The 20,788-nt window shown below is 39.8% G+C and overlaps 2 protein-coding genes across 2 annotated transcripts; one reads left to right on the top strand and one right to left on the bottom strand.

Moving 5' to 3' along the window:
• Positions 1-277: 277 nt before the first annotated feature.
• Positions 278-10,451, top strand: LOC103464672 (ADP-ribosylation factor-binding protein GGA1-like). Its single transcript, XM_008408928.2, has 17 exons — positions 278-376; positions 909-993; positions 2,017-2,092; positions 2,207-2,305; positions 3,353-3,476; positions 3,987-4,087; positions 4,293-4,373; positions 4,688-4,825; positions 5,694-5,775; positions 5,860-5,970; positions 6,075-6,215; positions 6,310-6,353; positions 6,469-6,650; positions 7,348-7,589; positions 8,100-8,269; positions 8,878-8,988; positions 9,105-10,451. Exons 1-17 carry the CDS (start codon positions 331-333, stop codon positions 9,213-9,215), a joined length of 1,944 nt encoding a protein of 647 aa, XP_008407150.1. The 5' UTR covers positions 278-330; the 3' UTR covers positions 9,216-10,451.
• A 1,228-nt stretch (positions 10,452-11,679) lies between these two features.
• Positions 11,680-20,778, bottom strand: ddx17 (DEAD-box helicase 17). The gene is made up of 13 exons (XM_008408939.2): positions 20,430-20,778; positions 18,904-19,066; positions 18,651-18,747; positions 18,243-18,376; positions 17,882-17,947; positions 17,654-17,795; positions 17,417-17,577; positions 17,116-17,288; positions 16,906-17,016; positions 16,759-16,820; positions 16,102-16,161; positions 13,816-14,049; positions 11,680-12,777 (listed from the first exon to the last, which is right to left on the bottom strand). Exons 1-13 carry the CDS (start codon positions 20,486-20,488, stop codon positions 12,281-12,283), a joined length of 1,959 nt encoding a protein of 652 aa, XP_008407161.1. The 5' UTR covers positions 20,489-20,778; the 3' UTR covers positions 11,680-12,280.
• Positions 20,779-20,788: the final 10 nt, after the last annotated feature.

Below are 20,788 nucleotides of genomic sequence, written 5' to 3'. Positions count from 1 at the left end.
GAGATGGGTCAGTGCGTCCGCCATTTTATGAGTTTTTCTTAAGTGAACAAAACAGCAAACAAAGTCACTAAAATAGTAACTGTATTATAATAATAATAATAATAATAATAATAATAATAATAATAATAATAATAATAATAATAATAATAATAATAATACACATGCATGCTTTATACTCGAGCTTTTGCTTCAAATAATGGGACAATTTTTTGCCTACGCGTTAACCAAAATGCCACTCACAACATGACGGTGACGCCGACGACGTCTGCCTATCCACGCGATGTTACAAAAGTCACGCGACAGTAGTCACTTGGTAGGAATCCTGTAAAGATGGCGGCGGCCCCTTCTGATGAGACTAGCCTTCAGTCTCTAATCAGTAAGTCATCATACATTACTAGACATGATGACGTTTTAAGCGATATTCAGAGCTGAGATACTGCTTTAGATGGTTCCTTATGGTTAAACTCGTGTTTTATTTTGGTTGTCACCGACACCCTCGTCACAAGCTAATGAGTTGTCACTGTCAAAATATCAAGTCAGCAAAGTGCAGTTGTTGACAAGGAAAAACGACAACTACAACCTGTGCTGGCTTTGGCTCTGCTGTTACCTTCTATACCGTTGTCAGTCGTTGCTTAAAAAGCGAATGAATGTAAATATCCTGGAAGGGTCCATTTGATGCTAACCAGGTCCAAAAGCTACACCTTCCTGAACGATCTGCTCAACTGGAGGAACTTCTGCAAAGAACAGATTTTCCTGATTTATTTATCCGTAAAACCACAGAGCTGATATTTTGCTACTCACAAACTTAACATAATTTAAAAAATAAGAAAGTCACGGAGTCTTGTTTCATCCAGCTGGCACGAATTTGTTCCATGATTTTAAATGTAATGTTTGTTTCTCACACACAGACAAGACCACCAATCCTCTCAATAAGGAAACTGACTGGGACAATATCAAGGCATTTTGTGATAAACTCGACAATGAATCAGATGGGTAAGTTGATGAATGAAAATTACAGATACAGAGCTGAATACTTATTTGTCCCTTTAAATATTTCTTTTATCGTTTTTTGTTGTTGTTGTTTTAGCTACAATGACATGTTTCAGATCTTGAAACCAATTTACAGTTTGCCAAAGATGAGCTCAGTGAAGAGAGAAAGCTATTTTCAATTGATTATTTCATATTTTGAGAGAAAATGCTGTCTGAAACACTACTTGAAAGACTAATCAGGTCAAGCCAAAGCATCTCAAGTAGTTTTAAGTTCAGACTTTGACTAGGCCACTCCAAAACCTTTTGTTCTTTTTGAGCCATCCTGATGTATGCTTTGGATCTTCAGTTGTGCTACATGATCTTGGGGTAATACATTGATTACCCTGATTTCTTCTTTACGACTTTCTGGAAGCAAATAGAATATTGGTTCATTTAAACAAGGCAAATTGTCCAGGCCCTGAACCAGACTTGTCATAAAGGACAAGAGTGTATAGAAAATGGATGGATGGATGGATGAATGGTATTTTAAAATCTGGTTAATACTGATGAATACTATAAGTTTTGTTGTACCTGGTCAAAGTGAACCCAAAAAAGTGACTTATAACAGTTAATTCAGGAATAAACAAGGAAGTGAACTATATATTTTTCATGTAGGGACAGGTACAAATCATCATATGAAAACCTCATTTTGTGTTTACTCAGGTTACCTTCTGTGCGACCTTAAAATTAGTTTCGTCTCAGACATTTATTTGTGAAAGAAAAGCAAACTTTTAAGGGGGCAAATACTTTTCAGTGCTTTAAAATCTTGAGAAATAAAAAAACATTACAAAAAGTTTGACTGGTTGGAAACAGTGCAGTTTATTTAAGCCAAATATATATATATATATATATATATATATATATATATATATATATATATAGTCTTATTTGTTAAAATCATTTAACAAATCATTTAAAGGCTTGCATCAATGTTTTAAACAACTAGATGATTTGAAATGCTACAGTTAATATTTGCATTATTATCAGGCCTCAGCTTGCAACCAGACTTCTGGCCCACAAAATCCAGTCTCCTCAGGAGTGGGAGGCAATGCAAGCACTACTGGTAAGACTTGAATCAATAAGCACCAAACTTCGAGTGACATTTTTTCTCTCATACATGGACAGATGGATATATACATATACACATATAAATTTTAAAATTCTTGTCCTCTCCCAGGTGCTTGAGACGTGCATGAAGAACTGCGGAAACAAGTTTCATGGTGAAGTGGGAAAGTTTCGCTTCCTTAATGAGCTCATCAAGGTGGTCTCGCCTAAGGTAAACACCTTCTCTCTTGTCTCACTAGTTTATAGCAACTTGATACGCTTGAGATTGTTTCTTTTCTTTTGAGCTATAATAACAAAGCGGGAACTGTGTCTTTCACCATCCAGTGTTTTGTAGAGAAGAACCTGTAGGGATGTAGCAAGAATGATAAAACCTTTATTATGTACCATTTGAAATCCAGCCAAAAGCAGCCACATTTTCAATACAAAGTCTTAAATTATAAGCTCTAAAAAGCAACTGCTCTTAGATCCCATAAAAACATTGCTTCACAGGCTGGAGAAGTTTACAATTTGATGTAAACTTGGGGAAACAATTAGAATGCTGCAGAAAAGGCATTTAAAAAAATGTCTGACTTAATAAATAAAGCTTTGTTTTCGGTAAGGGGTTTAGATTTAGCCCATCTGAAATTGCTTAAACACAAACAGGCAAATCATACCTGGTGCTCATGATGTGAGCACACAAAAAATGTGTCAGAAAACACATTTCTGTTTCATGTTTTTTTTTTGTTTTTATTTTTTGTTTTGTTTTTTTGCTTCGTGAGTAAATCCAGTGTTACTTTTCAGTCTTTACATAAAATTCTATGGCTTTCTTTTCAGAAAAAAAATAAAAATTATTATATATTGGATATGTACATCTTGTATATCACATTAAGTATATGTGAGCATTCTTTTGATTTGTTGCGACTTTTTTTCCTCACGTAACCAGGCGTTGTCTTGCTGTGTCTGGATAAATATGAAAAATTAAATGGAGCGTAGAAAAAACAAAATTGTATTTCCAGACTTTTCTGATTCTGTTTGCTGATCCATCCATTTATCAAGCTATCCGTTTTCCAAACTACCTCACTCAAAGCCTGACCTTGTGTGTACAGAAAACTCTTCTGTAAACGATGATGTGCATCCTGTTAAAATGGCTTCAAAAGGAATTGAAGCTGTGGATATATGAGCATTGATGTGGATTAAAAACTTCAAGGAGCCTGCCGTCTCCAACCTAGCTCTAAAATAATCATTACAGTATTTGAGACATTTTCTCTCTTTCTTGTAGTATTTAGGATCCCGGGCTCCGGAGCCGGTGAAGGCAAAGGTTTTGGAGATGATGTACAGCTGGACCGTGTGGTATCCTGATGAGGCAAAGATAGCTGAAGCTTATCAGATGCTGAAGAAACAGGGTGAGTTGGGTTTTTTTTTTTTTATCTTTTAAGTAATTAAGGAATTGACTTTGAGAGGGTTTCTATGTTATTTTTACTGCTTTTTCTTTATATGTGTGGTAGATTAACCAAAAGTAGCTTATAGAAGTTTTTAGTTCTCTTCCCAAGCTGATAATGTCGGTTTTGGTTCTCCATACTTGCTCTTCTCCAGCATGTAGGTAGATAGAATCAGTTCTGCTTTTAGCTCAAGCACGAGACCGATGTCCTGGGTCATGAGTAGTTGACTCTGCTGTGATGTTAAAAATGGACTTCCCACATATGACTTAATGTGTATTTTGAAATGATTGCTTTAATTACAAGCTGTGAGGTCATCACTTTAGGGCAGGAAAAATTGAATGTGCTGTGCCAGATTTGAAATATTTTTGGATGCTCTTGACGTATTCACACACTGTGTTTGTACATGAAACAGAGGCTGGACTGTGTTAGGAGTTTGTTTTGCGGGAGGTTAATAGATGCTCCTGTCATTTCCAGGCATTGTAAAGCAAGATCCTGTGCTTCCTGGTGACAAGCCATTACCACCTCCTCCACCCAGAGTCAAAAGTGCCATCTTTGAGGACGAGGAGAAATCCAAGGTGTGTGACGAGAGATCAAGAAGCAAATATGTCATTGTGATGTAGATCGTTTTTGCTTAGTTTTTTGGGGTGGGGGTTTTGTGGACATGTTCAAGACTCATAATGAACAAAAATCCACGTGAAATTGAACTCCTGAGGACTCGCTATATGCACATTCCTCTTCCTCTCTTTTTCCACTCTCTTCTGCCTCATCCTGTTATTGTAGACGCTGTCCCGCCTGTTGAAGAGCACCCACCCAGATGATTTAAGAGCAGCAAACAAGCTCATCAAGGAAATGGTTCAAGAAGTGAGTGGCTCAGTTCGCAAAGTGCAGGACATCAACTCGCATGTAGACGGGTTTTGATTTCTGTTAAGATGAAAAGTCCAGTTTGCAGAAAACCTGAATCGCTGTCATTTTCCTTATGTCATTTTTATTTGATGTAAATATTAGAACTGTGTTGGAATTAAGTGGCTTTGAACTGATTGCTTTTTTCATTTTTAAATGCAAAATACGATCATTTAATTATTTGGATATATGTCCTATTAAAACATAACTGGATTTCGAAAATGTCCAATTAAGATGACTTCCTCTGTCTTGTGTTATTTCCCCCACGCCCCCAGGATCAGAAGCGAGTGGAGAAAGTCTCCAAGCGAGTGAACGCCATCCAGGAGGTGAAGGAGAGCGTGAGCCTACTGAGCCAGCTGCTGGAGGGCTACAGCCAAGAGAGCTGCTCCCATAGCAACCAGGAGCTCGTTAGGGTTTGTAACGCTCAGTCATTAACAAAGTCACCCATCGCTAGGTTTTTGTTGATTTTTCATAACGGAGCAACTACAGTAGATCAGCATTTTTAAATGTATAGACACGTTTTATTTTTTTCCTGTAGCTCATTATTACAGCGAGTCCTTTTTTAATTTTCTGTCTAAAACTTAAGTTCCTGTTCGTTTAAGGTCACCAGAGTTGCTCAAAATGAGAAAAATATAAGCTCCAACATAGGATTTCACCTTTTGCTCTTTTACTCCACAATTAGAGCAATGTTACCATTTCACATGAACCAGTCCCAGCAGCACAGGGTGACATCTGCTGGTTGTTCACCGGCAGCCCAGGCTGCAGGTTTTGTTGGTCCAATGCAGCCAAAGGCTTTCTTTTATACGGTTGCTTTACACTGCTTCCTATTTTTATTATATATTTTTCTTTTTTTTTTGTGGGGTTTTCCCATGTAAGAAAAAAACTGGACTGTTAACAAAGCAGCTGATGCAGTTCATAGCAGGTGTTGCTTTTAGTGAAGGTAAAACTCCCGTTTATCTGGATTTGAAATCTTGTCATTCTGTAAACGAGTTAAGTGTAAAGTATAATTTGTTTTTCCTTATTACACTAAAAGATATTCCCTTCACTTTTTAATCATACAGCATGTGTGGGCACAATTAAAATTATGCCTGAAAGCGCGATTCTGTGCCCACTTCATTTATGAGTAAAAACAAACCAAAGCGCCTTGAAATGAATTAATCTTTTATTGTGGAACCATAGTTTTGGAAAAACCTAACCTTTAATTTGGATATAAAAAAAAATTGAGTTGATAAATGACTGTTTTGTGACGCTGTTTACACATTGACATGTTTTTGATCACAGGATCTTTACCAGCGCTGTGAGAAGATGAGGCCGACGTTATTCAGATTAGCAAGCGACACAGAAGACAACGACGAAGCTCTAGGTGCATTTGGGTTTAAAAAGTTTAGCATTTGAACGCCACCGTAATGTCGCCAACATGTTTAGCTAACACGTTTACGCCCTGCAGCCGACATCCTGGAAGCCAACGACAGCCTGACGCAGGTCATCAATCTGTACAGGCAGCTGGTTAAGGGTGAGGAGGTGTCGAAAGACGGACCGTCTCCCGCCTCTGAACAAGGTGCGTTTGTCTTTTCAGAGTCATCGTTGCAGTCGTGTGCAACTCCGTCCCTTTTGGTTTGAGTTGCTTGTGTTTATTTTTCATTTATTTTTTTTCTTCTACAGACTCTAAATCAGGTGGCAGCAGCTCAGCACTATTAGACCTGACAGGACTCAACATTTCAGAAAACACAGAACCTTCCAACCCACAGGCTGCACCTCAGAGCCTGGGCTTGAGCCTCTTGGATGATGAACTCATGTCTCTTGGTAAGCAAGCTACAGATGATTTAAACCTGAGAATTATTTAACTTTTACCACTTGCACATCATTAAATCTCCTCCTCCCCCCCTCTGTTTTTCAGGATTGAATGTATCAGAAAACTGTGACTCTAACATCATCTCTCAGGTGGGAATTAATACCCTCACAAGAGCGCTGCAGTTATGATTTGGCATAAAAACGATTATATCCTGCAGCCTGTTGCCTGTTGTCTCACTGTACCAAACTCTCTGTTTGTTGTCAGTCCTTAAACATTGCAGAGTCTTCGGCTCCGGCTGTAGCGTTGCAACCAGCTGTGGTGCAAACGTCACAGGCTACACCAGCAGGGGGCGGCACTGCTACGCCCAGAGCAATGGAAGAGCTGGATTTGCTGGGGAAAACATTGTTACAGCAGTCTCTACCTCCAGAGAGCAAGCAAGTGAAATGGTGAGTGGACATCCTGTTTAGGGTTCCTTCACGGCCTCACAACGTGAAGGTTTGTAAAATAAGACCTTTGTATTCCAACGCATAATTCGTTATTCAGCTGCCTCTCACAGACCTTAAATTTTGCCTGCATTTCTAAAAACCTGTCGAACCTTTCATCAGTGTTTTTAATGGTTCCATATGTAAAGGGGGGGGTATTATGTAAAATTGACTTGTTGAGCTTTACGTCATGTTTCAATGTAATTCCCTCATCTAAAACATATCTGGAGTTCTGCTGTAATTTCTTCATGTATGTTTGAAAAATCCTTGACTGTCCACTGGCAGCCAGTCTGTTTGCAGAAATGCTTGCTATTTCAAAACCACTTCCACAAAGCTCCTCCAGACTAGCTGCAGCAATTAGCAAACACCTGGTGGAACAGCGATTCTGTTTCCTTATCATACAAACTATTTCTCAATGAAGCGTTGGTTTAAAAAAAAAAAAAACATTGCCAAAGGCTGAATAGAGAAGCATTGTTGTGACGACTTCCTGAAGACGGAGTGTCTCAAAGAGCAGGAGCTTCTTAAAAAGACAGAGACCCAATTTCAAGGTGTTAAATTGCAAAGTCATATTTCTTTTAAGTCATGTTTGATTGAAACAGCACTTTTGATTGTGCTAGAAAGTGATCGTCTGTGGGGTTTGCTTGTTTGTTTTCCTTTGTAGGGATAAACTCCAGCCTCACTCTAAGGTCCCTTTGCGAGATCTCCAAGTAAAGTCTGGGGCGAGCTCCAGGCCTGCTGCGGGTCCCGGGCCGACGTCCAGCCTCCTCGTCCAGTCGGAGCAGCCCGATGGTGTCCTCCACTTCAGTCTTGGCGTTGCAGACAAAAGCTCGTCATCATCTGCTGACCCCAACGACCGCATCTCATTAACAGACGTCACAGTGCCTCTGGAGTCAATCAAGCCTAGTAAGCACCAGACCTTTAAGCTACAGCGATAGGAGTTATTCTGCACTTTAGAGGCTTTTATGATGGTGTAATTCAAGAAGCATGAATTTAACATCTTTAAGTCAGATTTTCTCAGTTTTCAGTTTTTACAGTGACACTTTTTATAGACTTTGAATTTAAAGCTTCTCAACAGACTTTCTGCTGTGACATCAGTAAAACTCGCATTGGATTTAGTTTGTCACCTGAAAAAGCAGCTCACCATCTGCCTTTCTTTTGGTTTAGTTTTTTTTTTTTGTCATTTGTGAAGAGTACAAGTGTGGACACAGAGACCAGTCTGGGAGAAAAATACAAATATGAACAGATTCTTACCAGTAAAGTTTTCTTTCCAACTCAAATATCCCAGGTGGCAGCGTAAATGCTTCCGAATCCATCAAGATGCTCGTCCATTAACCACTTTTGATGTTTGTAATCAGGCCAAAGCCATTTATTGCGCTTGCTTCACATTGTTTACGGTTTGTTTTTCTGCTGCAGGCAGCGTGTTACCGGTGACTGTATTCGACAAACACAGCCTAAGGGTTTTGTTCACATTTGCGTGCGACTGTCCTCCGTCGAGGCCCGACGTGTTGGTGGTGATCATCTCCATGCTGTCCTCGGCACCCATTCCCGTCACCAACATCCGTTTCCAGGCAGCCGTTCCCAGAGTATGTCTGTGATTTTTTTTATTTTTTGCATCAGTTAATCAGCCTGAAATCGGACAGTTTTGCTCCGATTGGAGGCTCAAGTACTGAAAAAGTGTACATGTTTATATTGTTTCCTATTTTATTAAATGCACCACAACTAATCAGTACCACCATTTTCAGTTTAAATTTGCCGCAAACATTTTTAACCTTTCCATACACAAGTAAAAAAAATACACACAATGCTGAAAAAAACAATGGTTAAAAAGAAATACATAAATATATAAACGATATTTTAATTCCTTTCAGAGGTGCAGAAACTGGCATAATATTGTAATTCTTCCGTTTCTGCTGGATTCAAAGAATTTATAACTTATAAGGTCTTTAGAGGAAAAAAATCTGAATTTGTCAAAAACATAAAGAACCCCGGAAATCGGTATTGACCTGGGAAATCTTGATCGGTTCATTCTTGCTAATAGCGTCACATACATGTTTCGCTTTCATCTCTGCCTGCTCAGTTGAGGACCTTCTCAAAAACAAATGAAAGTTGATCATAATTCTTGTATTTATAAACATTGGACGTTTATTCCAACCTATGGGCTTTAACTGATCAGTGGGTTTCTGTTTTACAGGTAATGAAAGTAAAGCTGCAGCCTCCCTCCTGTACTGAGTTGCCAGCCTTCAACCCCATCCTCCCTCCAGCCGCTGTCACACAGATCCTGCTGTTGGCCAACCCTCACAAGGTGCTTTCTCCACACTTCACTACCGAGAACATCTGATGTGTCTTTATCTGTGTCCAGCAGGGTCGCATTCACCCTGAAAACGGACCGTGACCCGTTGTTTACGGCTCTTCTTTCAGGAAAAAGTGCGTCTGCGCTACAAACTAACTTTCAACTTGGGGGACAAATCTCACGACGAGTCCGGCGACGTGGACGAGTTCCCACCTCCAGACACCTGGGGCAACCTTTAGAGGGAGAGGGAGAGGGAGAGGACCGGGCCTCCTGTCGTCACACCTGCACCATCCTTTATATTTGGGTCGGCGTTTTCCTTTCGGAGGGGGGAAATAAAGACCAGATTACAATGAAGCGGTTTCAGACTCTGCTGTACAAAAAAAAAAAAAAAAACTGATGGACTGTGAGAGCAGTTGCTGAAGCCAGTTGACCTTGTGCCTTCTCATCCTTATTTGATCCCGTCAGTGTTTCTAAATGGAGTCGCCGCATCATCCGTCTCAGATAATTAGCCCAGTGTGTTGATTTGCAGAATTTCTGAATGTGAATTGGTTTAAACTTACAAACCGTTGAGCAAATCCCGCGTCATATGAATCATGTTGTTGTTTCAGACATACCCACAAATTAGCTTGATCCGTTCCTGTACGACACATCCTGCGCCGTCAGCTGCTCATTAAACAGTTTGCAGGTCAAACCACTGAATGGGTTTCCTCCAAACTAATCAGACACAATCAAATTAAAACTGTGATTTGTTGACAAAATGAAACTAAACGCATTTTTAAAACCCACTGCAGTGGCTTAATTTTCAGTCTAATCTTTATAATCTTTTCAGAGCAGGAGGAACCGATGTAAAATGGCGTTACCAAAGCGTGCAGGGTAAACACAACGACGATGATGTCTTTCTGCAGGAAACAGAGTTTTCACCGCAGCTAACTATTGTTACTGAACCTGATCCAGCCAAAATTAATCCTTTAGTGTTACTTTCGCCTCACTTTTTTCTTCTTGTTGTAATTGAAAGGCACAGTCTCCATTCCTTTACAAACGTCCTTATTTCTGCACTTTTTCTGTTCTTAGGACTGTTTTTTTGTTGTTGTTTTTAACAGTTTAACTCAGGATTATTTTCCCTTTTCCTTATTTAAACTCGTATGCACTTACTTTGTTCATATTTTGCACATGAAATCATTCTTGTTTATTCATCTCTTGTCACTTTGCTTTTCTACTACTGATTAACCCAAAGACTCTCAACTCTATTTTCACGTCATACTGATTTTGATTCTGCCACATGTGCCTCAGATTGGGTTGTCTGGTTGTTTTTGTTTTTTTGTTTTGTACACATATAACTTAAGTGGGGTTTTTTTTTAGTCATGTTTGTCTTTACCCAAAATGACTTTGTAAAGCATAAGATGTATTATGTGTTAAATGATCTTTCTAGATGTTGTGTGCAGCAAGAGAAGAAATATATAAACTCATCTGTATTTTTTCTGGAGTATTCAGAAAGAATACAATGATGAGATTGGAGAAAGGTGGCTGTTCTTGGGAAAAATTATAAGGATAAAAATGTGGAAGTATTTGTTGGCACCACTGGTAAAGTTGTGTAAAAAGCCTTCAAATAAATTTTGTATGGAAAAAAAAAACAAATGCAAACTTTAATTTAAGCTTTGCCACAATTGTTCCTATAAAAACAAATCCCTTCAGCATAAATGTAATCAACTCAAAAACACTATTAATCCAAAAAGAAAATTAAATTTAATTAAAAAAATACTCCTGGAATTTAGGATCGCAGTTCAGGTACTATTGGAGCTTTTCTTTTTTTTTTTTGTAATCAAAGCAATTTATAATCTATACTTTTTCAAATTAACAAAGATTTCTAGAAATTTCTAATTATCAAATTGCAACTGCCATCTTGCAGTTGCTGAGTCATCATAGCAACCATTAGACAATCAGTTTAACAGGGATGCCGGTAAAAACCCATTTCACTCTTTAACTATAATGATCCAAAACACAAGGCTGTCAAGAGAAAATAAGGCATCTTTATCAGGGCTATAACTCACATGGAATACAATGAGATGTAAGGGACAGTTTGACTTTATCAAGTATAAATTAAGGATAAATCACAATTGAAAGTAGAATAAAACATGAATTTCTACAAAATATCACACCTATTCTATCAGCAGCCAAAAAATTTCAGTGCAGTTACTGCTGTTGAATGCTTTTCAGTGTTGTGCGAGTTTATGGCATCTGATTGCTTCTCTAGGGTTTATATATATATATATATATATATATACACACTTTTTTTTTTGGTCATAGTACCCCCAAGAATTTAAAACTACTTTCACCCCTGGTTAGGAGAGGAAACAGAGATGTGCTTTATGTGTTGCAACTTTTACTGTGGATGTTATATAATACATTTTGTGATCCAACTGCAACTTTAGAGTTCTAGGTTTGGATGGGGGACCAACAACAAAAAATCAAATTCTAGACTTTTCAGAACAGAAACCGTGCTTAAATTGAGTTTTGGTTACCAAAAAGGACTGTTTTTAAGAATAAAACTAGAATGACTAACTTTCTAAAGACAAATCACCTACTTCTGGAAATTAAAATATTACTATACATATAATCAATTCCAAGAATATTCCACTATTATGTGTGAAGCAGATGCAATAATTTACCTGATATTTCAGAATGAATTGCAAATTAAGACAAAAATACATTGATTTCATTTGTTTATTTAGGAAAACACTGTAAAAAGAGCATAGTTGACAAAACAGGCAACAATATATTTTTTAGTTAAAGCTCAAAACACTACTTCACTTCTGACTTGCTACACAAAGGGAACATGTGGAGGCATGCATGATTAAATGTGCCTAAATCTAACAATAGATAATAAAAAGGCAAAATAAAAGTTACCTAAAAGTGGTCATTACCGAAACTAGTGAAGAGAAGATCAGAAACGTACGGTGAAGCTATAACTGAAGTTATAAACAAAAGCCACCAATTTCAAACTGAATAAGTCAAGTTGAACAAGTACAAAGATCAAGGAGGCGTGTGGAATGTGACTGCATCTCTAACTCCTAAAGTTTTGGCTGGTGAAGGAAAAAATATATAAAAAAAAGAGAAATTTCAATTCCTCCTCAATACTCGGTTGGGGAAATTTAATTATTTGGGGTTATTGAAACAAATTTGCTTTAAAATTCAGGTGAAAGTACAAGCCCTTACCTCCTTGGATACAACACTGTTTGGGAGACCACAACAGTAAAACTGAGCTAAAAACGTTTGAACAAATTTACCCAGTACATGTTAATTATAACTATTTACGGAGTGGTTGTGGGCCTGGCGGTGGAGGGGGGGCAGCGGGGAAAGGAGGGAAAGGTGGCTGCCCCATGAAGCCCATAAGTGGGGGCTGAGGCGGCGGGGGAAATTGCTGTGCCATCAACGGCTGCGGGGCGCCTGTAGGCGGAGGGGGTGGAGGAGGGCCCTGGCCAAACTGGCCCTGCGGCTGGTTGGGTTGCTCCTGACCGCCGCCGGTCGGGCCTCCGCCGCGGGTGTTGTAGCCTCCGCCGTTGTTGTTGTTGTAGCTCTGGTACTGATCCGAACCGGCGTTGTAGTTGTTCCTGTGATCTCGGTTTCTGTCTCTGTAGGAGGACGACGAAGAGCGGTCGTCGTCGCGGCTGTTGCGGCTGTCGCGGTTGAAGCCCCCGCGGCCGTCTTTGCCGCCTCCGCCGGAGCGCATGCGCCGATCGCACTCGTCTTGATACATTAGGTTAGGGTTGTTGGAGTTGCCGCCACGGTAACGCATCCTGCCACCTGCACATAAAACCCGCCCCAAAAACAATGAAAAGTAACATTTAAATTGGGCTCCTGCTTTCATTGCCTCAAAGAAGCCTGATTATTAGCCCCGAAAAGATAGCTATTGAAAGCATAAAGCATCGTCACTCTCCCATCTGCCCCGGAAAGCACTATTTGGACCGTCAGCTCTTGCGCATTTTTTTAATGTTAATTTATTTATTTTGGCTCTAGTGGCCTTATGTTGACAGGAAAGTAGAGTATGAGTGAACGGGAAGACATGCGGCAAAGGTCAATGGGCCAGAACTTGAACCTGTGGTCCCCATAGTACGGTCGCGCGCTTTACCTCTGGCCCAACGCCACGCTCGCTCATTTGCGCATGCGCTAAAACTACTACTTTCAAAGTAAAACTTTCTCCAAGGATCTATTTCCCAAGACAATGTTATTTTTTCCAATAATAAATAATTGTCATAATTATTAAATTATAATGCAGTAGAAATTTGTGTATTGGACTCACTGGACTGTAACGTATTTGTCAATGTCTTCTGGTAGAAGACCCATTATTTTTGTAATTGTTTATTCGATTAACAAAAGGTGTTATTGAATTCTAAAAGACTATATCCCATCGTTTTATGTAAAATCCAAAAGTATTACTCAATCTTTCCTCATGCTTGATTGTTGTATGCAGGCACATATGCTTGATTTTGTTTTTCACATAAAATAGCAGAGCAGTCTAGCAAAAATACAATTAAACCCTTTTTGTCTGTGTTTGATTATTGACTTTTAAAATATTACTATTTTTACGATTACAGTTAGAAGCAAAAAAAAAAAAAAAAAAAACCATCTTCCCGGAAGTATTTCTTTTAGCACTTGCGTAGATGAGCTAACGGTATGGATCGTGCTTCTGGAATAGATTGTGGAGTGAGATGCATAACATAAGTACAAAGTTGTTTCTGCATTTTTTCTTAATAATTTAAAGAGAAATCAAATCAATTAAAAAGACTGATGTATATGTACACCACTGGTTGGCACTGCAAATAAAATTATAGCTCCTCTTACCGCCTCCACCTCCGCTCCTGGAGTCCACGAGCTGGAGCAGTTTTGGGTTTATAGCCTGCCGGGCTTCCTCCAGGACCCGGACCAGGTCTCTGGCCTGTCGCAGGTTTCCCGGGGTGAAGAAGGTGTAGGCGGTGCCCTTATTGGTACTGCGGGCCGTGCGCCCAATTCGATGGACATAATCCTCAGAGGAGCTGGGATAGTCATAGTTGATGACGAACTTTACGTCTTCCACATCTTTGGGATAGACAGCAAAGGAAGTTCAAGAAGGGTAAAGGGCTTTTAGAGATCAGGAAGTGATGTATTTAATGAAATTCTAAAAAAAAATAATAAAAAAAAAAGCTGGGAGCTTTATGCCCATGAACAACTGAAGTCATCTATGAATGCAACAACATGTCTTGGTGAGAAGCAGAAAGATTGAAACAAATTGGGAGTTCACTTACCGTGCAACAATCCACACATCCAAAGATTCATTTCAGAGACACAGCTTTACTACTCAACATGCCTTCAACGTTGCGCGCTCACTTGATTTAAAGTGAGAACCGGCATGTAAAGGAAACCATTTTAGGCCTCTGTGCTTTTCAGAGGACTCGTGATTACCGGCCTGAACATGGAAGGTAAGGAAGTCTGTTTCTCATTACAGAAGACGTGGGGCTCTGACAGCACTGCTGATCAATAAGTCTCCCATCTCCCCCTCCATCACGAGAGGGAAGCCATGTAATCATTTATTACACAGTAACAATAGTGTGCTGTGATTATTGAACCATGAACTCTTTTCTTTTGTAATATAAGCACAAAGGCAGAACCTGGCTGTAGGGTGAGCTCGTGAAGGAGTTAAGACAAAGGGGTGTTGCGGTACTTACCCCCTGCAAGTTGTTTTTACAAAGGTTCCCCCTGATCAGTCCTGGTTCAAAGGGAAGGGCTGAGGGAGAGGGAGACTGGATTCCTCCCTCACCTTCTGCTCACTCCAGCAACGTCAGACGGGAGCAGAACCGTTAAACCCCAAAGGACACACCCACGCACACCCAATGGCTGGTTCTGTTGCTCTCTCGTCGCATTGCGGGACCCTCCTCACACCCTGGCCAGGACTGGATCCAGACGAGCCCGTCTAATTCTCTCTCGCCTGTCTGTCTGCTTTTTGGACCGACGGGCAGACATACAGGACCCTCAGGATGCTCCCAAGGAAGGCTCGTTGGATTTGCAAACTGACATTAATGGGGGTTGGGGGGGTGCTGGAGTCTCCCTCTTTTTTTTTTTTTTTTTTTATAGTTCAGGAGAGTAATAGGGGCGTTAATCCCACTAAAGCTCACAAAGCTTGCCTTTTATAATGTGACTGAGGGGGACAGAGACAGCAGCACAGACTGTTACAGCTGCCGTGTGCTGCCAAACCCTGAGAGGAGAAGAGGGGAGAAGAAAACAAGGATAAAGTCATCGGAATTTGGTAAAAGTTTACAAAACTTTACTTATCCCCCCTTCTCAAAATATTCTACAGAAATGTCAGACGTTAAACTGTTCCTTTTTTTTTCTTTGTTTCCCCTCCATTTTCTTTTCAAAGCTACCTCCTAAACATACGGCTCTCTCCTGAAGTGAAAGATTTCGAGCAGAAAAATGTGAAACATGAGCAGCAATCCAAGGAGTTCATACTGACACCACACTAGGAGACATAAGAAAAGGTGCGCAGGACGTTGTGGGCCCACACACCCCTCCTTTCAGGCAGCGTGCCAAAGAGCCCCGCATGAAGGAAGATTTTAAACTGCGGTAACAAGAAACAGACTATGAACCTGCTGGAGCCGAGAGGCTCGAAGCCTGCAGCTCTGCAAGCTTCGGCCGACAACGTCACCAGGTTGTAACGTCTTATTTTTTTAGATTCATTCTGTTTGTTTTTTTTTTTTTTCCTTCTGTGGTTTTCACATATCTGGCTGACAGCTGGACTTTCACTTGTACAATTTTTTGAAGAAAAAAAAAAAAAAAAACTCAATTTACTGACATTATATCTAAAATTAATTTGAAGAAGTATACATCATTTCTGCTTATTTTGTGAAAACAACACCTGCAAATAAGCTTGTGGGATATAAATAATAATTCTCAAACCTGCTTGCTGTATAAGAGTCTTTTTTTACTAACGTGTTATACTTACCACCTGCTTAATTTAATTCAGAGCATTAACTGGTTGATTATGGTTGACTTGAATACATGTAAATTCATTATTAGCCGAAGAACAAATTAAACAAGACAAATGATGCTGAGAACAGAAATCACAGGAGGTAAACAATGTGATCCCAGACATACCCAGACCCCGAGAGGCGACGTCTGTCGCGATCAGAATGGGGGCCTTGCCGCTCCTGAATTCTGTGGAGTCGAAACGAAAAAATACGTTGCCAAATAGTTGATAAATAAATGCAGGAGAAGATTAAATTAAAAGGGAGGAGAGGAAACATCTTAAAGGAAGGAAAGTTTGATTATCCTAGGTGTGAGGGAATGTGACATTTTTTCTTTAAGTAAGACATTAATTAGTACTTTTGAATCAGGTGCATTATGTGTATTATTAGACTGATGAGTAATGGATAATGGATTGTGGAAGGATTGGTGGAAAGATTGATAGCACAGAGACAGATGGACTGACGGAGAACACTTCTAGGGAACGGGATAAAGAAAAAAATGCCACACATATTTGTCCATATTCTATTTTCACATTTATTCTATATTTAAAAAAAGTATTTGCATTTTATACTTTTAAAGACTTCAACCCCAGAGAATGTTTTCATCTGTAGACTCTCATTTCATTTATTTAAACAAGGACAATGCATATTAATCAATGTCAGCAGTAGGCATCAATGTAAATCTGTCGGCGTTAGCACAAGAGATCATTTTTCTCCATAGCCCTAAGGTATGCATGATATGAAAGTGCCGACACCCTGACCTCCACTGTTTGTGATATATTCTTACCAGTGAGAACCCAGTCTCTTTCTGGCTGGCTCTTGTCTCCATGGATACACATGGCTGGCCATCTAGGTAACAAGACCACATCGATTCAGCAAGTCAAACTCACACACTGAAAGCTGCCCGCCACGTTTTTAAAGAGTCGCTCCTCACCCGTCGCGCCTCATCCTCCGGGTGAGGTCGTCGCATCGCTTCTTGGTCTCCACAAAGATGATGGTTTTGTTCTCCTTCTCGGCCATTATCTCCTCCATCAGCTGGATAAGCCTGCACACAGAGAGACAATATTAGCAAATCAACTCAGATCTCAAGAGAAGATCAGACCATACAAAAGCAAATGACATAGGTCGCACGCTTAAGTCTTACTTGTTGTCCTTTTCGGTCTCCATGCAGACGTCGACGATCTGCAGAATGTTATGGTTGGCACTGAGCTCCAGAGCGCCAATGTTAATCTGGATGTATTCCCTTAAGAAGTCCTCGGCAAGCTGCCGAACCTCCTTTGGCCACGTTGCACTCCACATCAGGGTCTGTCTGTCAGGCTGAAAAAGACGAGAGAGCGACGGGTTTACATGAATTGGGAAAAAAAAAAGAAAGAAAAAGAAGCACCAAAACACCCTCACTTATCAATGGTCATTTTGAAAAGAGAAAAACTACAGAACCGCCTTACTCTGATTTGTTCAACAATCTTGCGAATCTGCGGCTCGAAGCCCATGTCCAACATGCGGTCGGCCTCGTCCAGCACTAAATAAGTGCAGCGGCGGAGGTTGGTCTTCCCCGCCTCCAGGAAGTCGATGAGGCGGCCTGGCGTGGCGATGCAGATCTCAACGCCTGTGGTCGGATACGAACAGAATGTCAGAAACAATCGAAATCCAAAACAGTCAACATCAGCCCACCGCACACCCACCTCTCTCAAGGTCTCGAATCTGTGGGCCTTTGGGTGCGCCACCGTACACGCAGGTGCTCTTGATGCGGGAGGACTTGCCGTAGTCGTAGGCAACCTGCTGGACCTGCTGAGCCAGCTCTCTGGTGGGTGCAAGGACCAGACACTGAGAACAGAGGAAGACGAAGGAGGAAGGGATAAACGACTAGGATTCTGTGCACCGAACTGTTTAAATGTCTTTCTTGCACTCACTATGGGGCCATCCCCTCTCTCCAGGTAGGGCTGGTGGTTGATATGTACGATAGCAGGAAGGAGGTACTGCAAGGCGGTGGGGGGGAAGAGGCAATAAATTGTTAGGACTTGCTTTCACAATTTTTGCCAAAAATTTTGATTCTAAACATTAAATATCAACTTAAATTACTTGAATTTTACTTATAAACTCTAGGTTACTTATGATACTTAATATACATCATGAATTACTTTTTTTACTTTAATCTGACTCTTTTGTTCATATTTCAGAATCCCTCACAGATTTCCACCTATTAGAGATCAAATTAAATGTTAAAAATGATTTGAATACATTATTGACAAGATCATGGAGAGAAAGCCTTACAGCCAGCGTCTTCCCAGAGCCAGTCTGTGCTATTCCCACCATGTCCTTGCCGCTCAAGGCCACAGGGAAACCCTGGGCTTGGATGGCTGTGGGCTCCTTGAAGTTCTGCTGCACCAGGACGTCCATCACATACTCTGCAAGGCAAAGGCGGGAGACAGTTTAACTCAGCCATTTAAATGTTACTGAAAGCGATCTGTCGGGGGTTTTCTAAAAAAAAATAATTTTTTTTTTTTTTTTTCTAATTTGGGCGATATTTAAATAAAAGAAGATATTTACGAAAGTGAAAGAATGAGTAAATGTGCTACACTGAGGCAAATAAGGTTTTATGGAATTAGAAAATTAGATTTTTTATTTTTTTTTTACAGCAAAAAACTTTATGAAAGATGGGGTAAAAAGGAGCTGACTCACGTGGAAATTGAGCATGGTGAAAAGCAGTTACGGGTTTTGGACAGCCAGAGCCTCTGATGGTGATCTCCTTCTTTCTGCGAAACTCCTCCACATCATACTAGGTATGGAAGCAAAAGAGAAAAATAAGCATTCCAAAAAAATAAATCAAAAAATAAAAAATACACATAACCAAACAGCTTGTTATTATTATTATCATTTTTAATGATAGTGTGAGCAAGCACAAAGAAAAGAAGAAAAACAAAAAAAACCCTACCTGACCAATGCGTTGGACTTCAACGTGTTCAGTGTAGAAGTTCTTTTCAAATTTTGGCAACTCATCTAAGTTCCACCTCTTTTTGCGGAGACGCTCACCAGGGTTTCCAAACTTCATGGGCGGGGGTCCGCTGCGGCCGCCCATGCCCCCTCCAAACCGTGGTCTGAGAGATGTGAAGCAAAAGAAATTAGGATGCAAACCAATTATTACACAAATTAAGTCTATCTAACCATACCCATTACTGAACATTTTTAAAGTGCTTTCGAGTAAATACGTATCTTTAATCAGTAACTCAACAGTGAGGTGTTTTTTTTTTTTTTTACTCAACATCAAAGAATCTTGTTTGTGAAGCTTGTGAAGTTATTGGTATATTTACATGTGCTGTAGTGGTGCGGAGTTATCAAATAAATTTGTAATTCAGTACATTTATGTCTATATTTTAAAAAAAGAAAATTGTTTTAAGTCACTTCATCGCTGCTTTACTGTATCGGATCGGTATCAGCCAATGCTAAACCTCAAATATCTGAATCCGTACTGGAAGTGAAAAAAGTGGAATGGTGCCTCCCTAGTAAAAAACAGGCAATAGTTATCACCCCCCCCCCACCCCCCGCCTTTTATGCTTTCATATTAAATCTGAATCTAAAAGTATGCACAATGGCCAATGCTAACTTGATTTAAATCATTAAATGACCTTGTAAAATAGACCCAAATTAAATGAAACCTGAAATGTAAACTGGCGCAATTTGCCTTGTAATCTTAAGTGTCTTGAGACAACATTTGAAGTTCATGGGTTCTATGAAGAAATGTGTGTAAAATAAGGGAACAGTGTGTTGACAAGCTACCAAAGCCTGGCATCATCTACAAGGTACATTCTGCATATTGCTCTTCTATTCTCTTGGACAGATCTGTTTTAGGACTCCCTTTTTTATTTTAGCTTCTTAGGATGTGCATATTTTACGGAGGAGTTGTTGTTGTTATTGATACAACTTTTAAAATGAAGCTATTTTTAGTTAGACAAAATAGTAAGTCAGCTGAGTTATTAATGTCAATTCCACACTGCAGTATCTAACTAGAACTCCTTCAAAAATGTTAATTACCTAAATTAAAATACCATTATTTTACTGCAGCCCAAAATCTAGGGTAGTTATTTGCACAAGATCAGACGTCCAATAAAAACTTTTACAATAGCTGGAAGACTTTTTTGAGTGAGAAGGAAAACACGACCCACACCAAAGTTAGGCCAACTTTGAAGCAATTGTATGGGGTTCCACAAACACGCTGTTAGCATTTTCAGTCCTTTGTGGTAATATTATTTTCAATTTACACTTTACCTAACTTTGTTCATCGACTGATCGGATGTTTTTTGATGATGTAAATATTAACTGGAATGGATCTTTAAGCGTTAGCTTAGCTTTTGTTTGTGTGTTCCTTTCATCCATGCAAAGCCAAACTATATTTGAAGCTCAAACATTAATTAACACTAAGTTTTTTTGGGGTTTTTTCTTTGCTAAATCTAAAACACGTACCTGTCTCGTCCACGATCTCTGTCTCTGTCCCTGTCTCCGTACGAGGAGCCCCCTCTCATTTCGATAAAACTGTTAGCCCCTTCGGTAGATTTGTCGCTAGCTAGAACGATGGTTAGCCGCAATAGGCTCGACGACAGAAGCGTAAAAATGAGCGAGTTCACAACAAAAAAAAATTACTTTATTTGTAACAGCTGAAATAAGAAGATAAAACGAGTAATACGGGAATTATTGACCAACTCTAAACACGTCGCCAATCGCCTTGTTTGTTTCCTACCAGCGAAAGACATCGACTTCGGCCTAACGGCTAGTAAAACTACGTAGCGCTTTTTCAAAACAAACATCAGGACGTACGCAATTTG

The sequence above is a fragment of the Poecilia reticulata genome, linkage group LG1, assembly GCF_000633615.1.
Source record: "Poecilia reticulata strain Guanapo linkage group LG1, Guppy_female_1.0+MT, whole genome shotgun sequence".
NCBI lineage: Eukaryota > Metazoa > Chordata > Actinopteri > Cyprinodontiformes > Poeciliidae > Poecilia > Poecilia reticulata.
The sequence above is the reverse complement of the archived record's forward strand: the minus strand, read 5'-3'. Positions and strand labels throughout refer to the sequence as shown.

Bases quoted from the DNA above. Each gene is read 5' to 3' on its own strand.
- LOC103464672 (XM_008408928.2), top strand. From the start codon at position 331: ATGGCGGCGGCCCCTTCTGATGAGACTAGCCTTCAGTCTCTAATCA. The intron at 2,306-3,352 runs GTAAACACCTTC...TCTTTCTTGTAG, and splicing joins TCAAGGTGGTCTCGCCTAAG to TATTTAGGATCCCGGGCTCC. The intron at 5,971-6,074 runs GTGCGTTTGTCT...TTTCTTCTACAG, and splicing joins GTCTCCCGCCTCTGAACAAG to ACTCTAAATCAGGTGGCAGC.
- ddx17 (XM_008408939.2), bottom strand. From the start codon at position 20,488: ATGAGAGGGGGCTCCTCGTACGGAGACAGGGACAGAGACAGAGATCGT. The intron at 17,289-17,416 runs GTAAGGCGGTTC...CGTCTTTTTCAG, and splicing joins AGATTGTTGAACAAATCAGA to CCTGACAGACAGACCCTGAT. The intron at 17,017-17,115 runs GTAAGACTTAAG...CTCTGTGTGCAG, and splicing joins GAGACCGAAAAGGACAACAA to GCTTATCCAGCTGATGGAGG.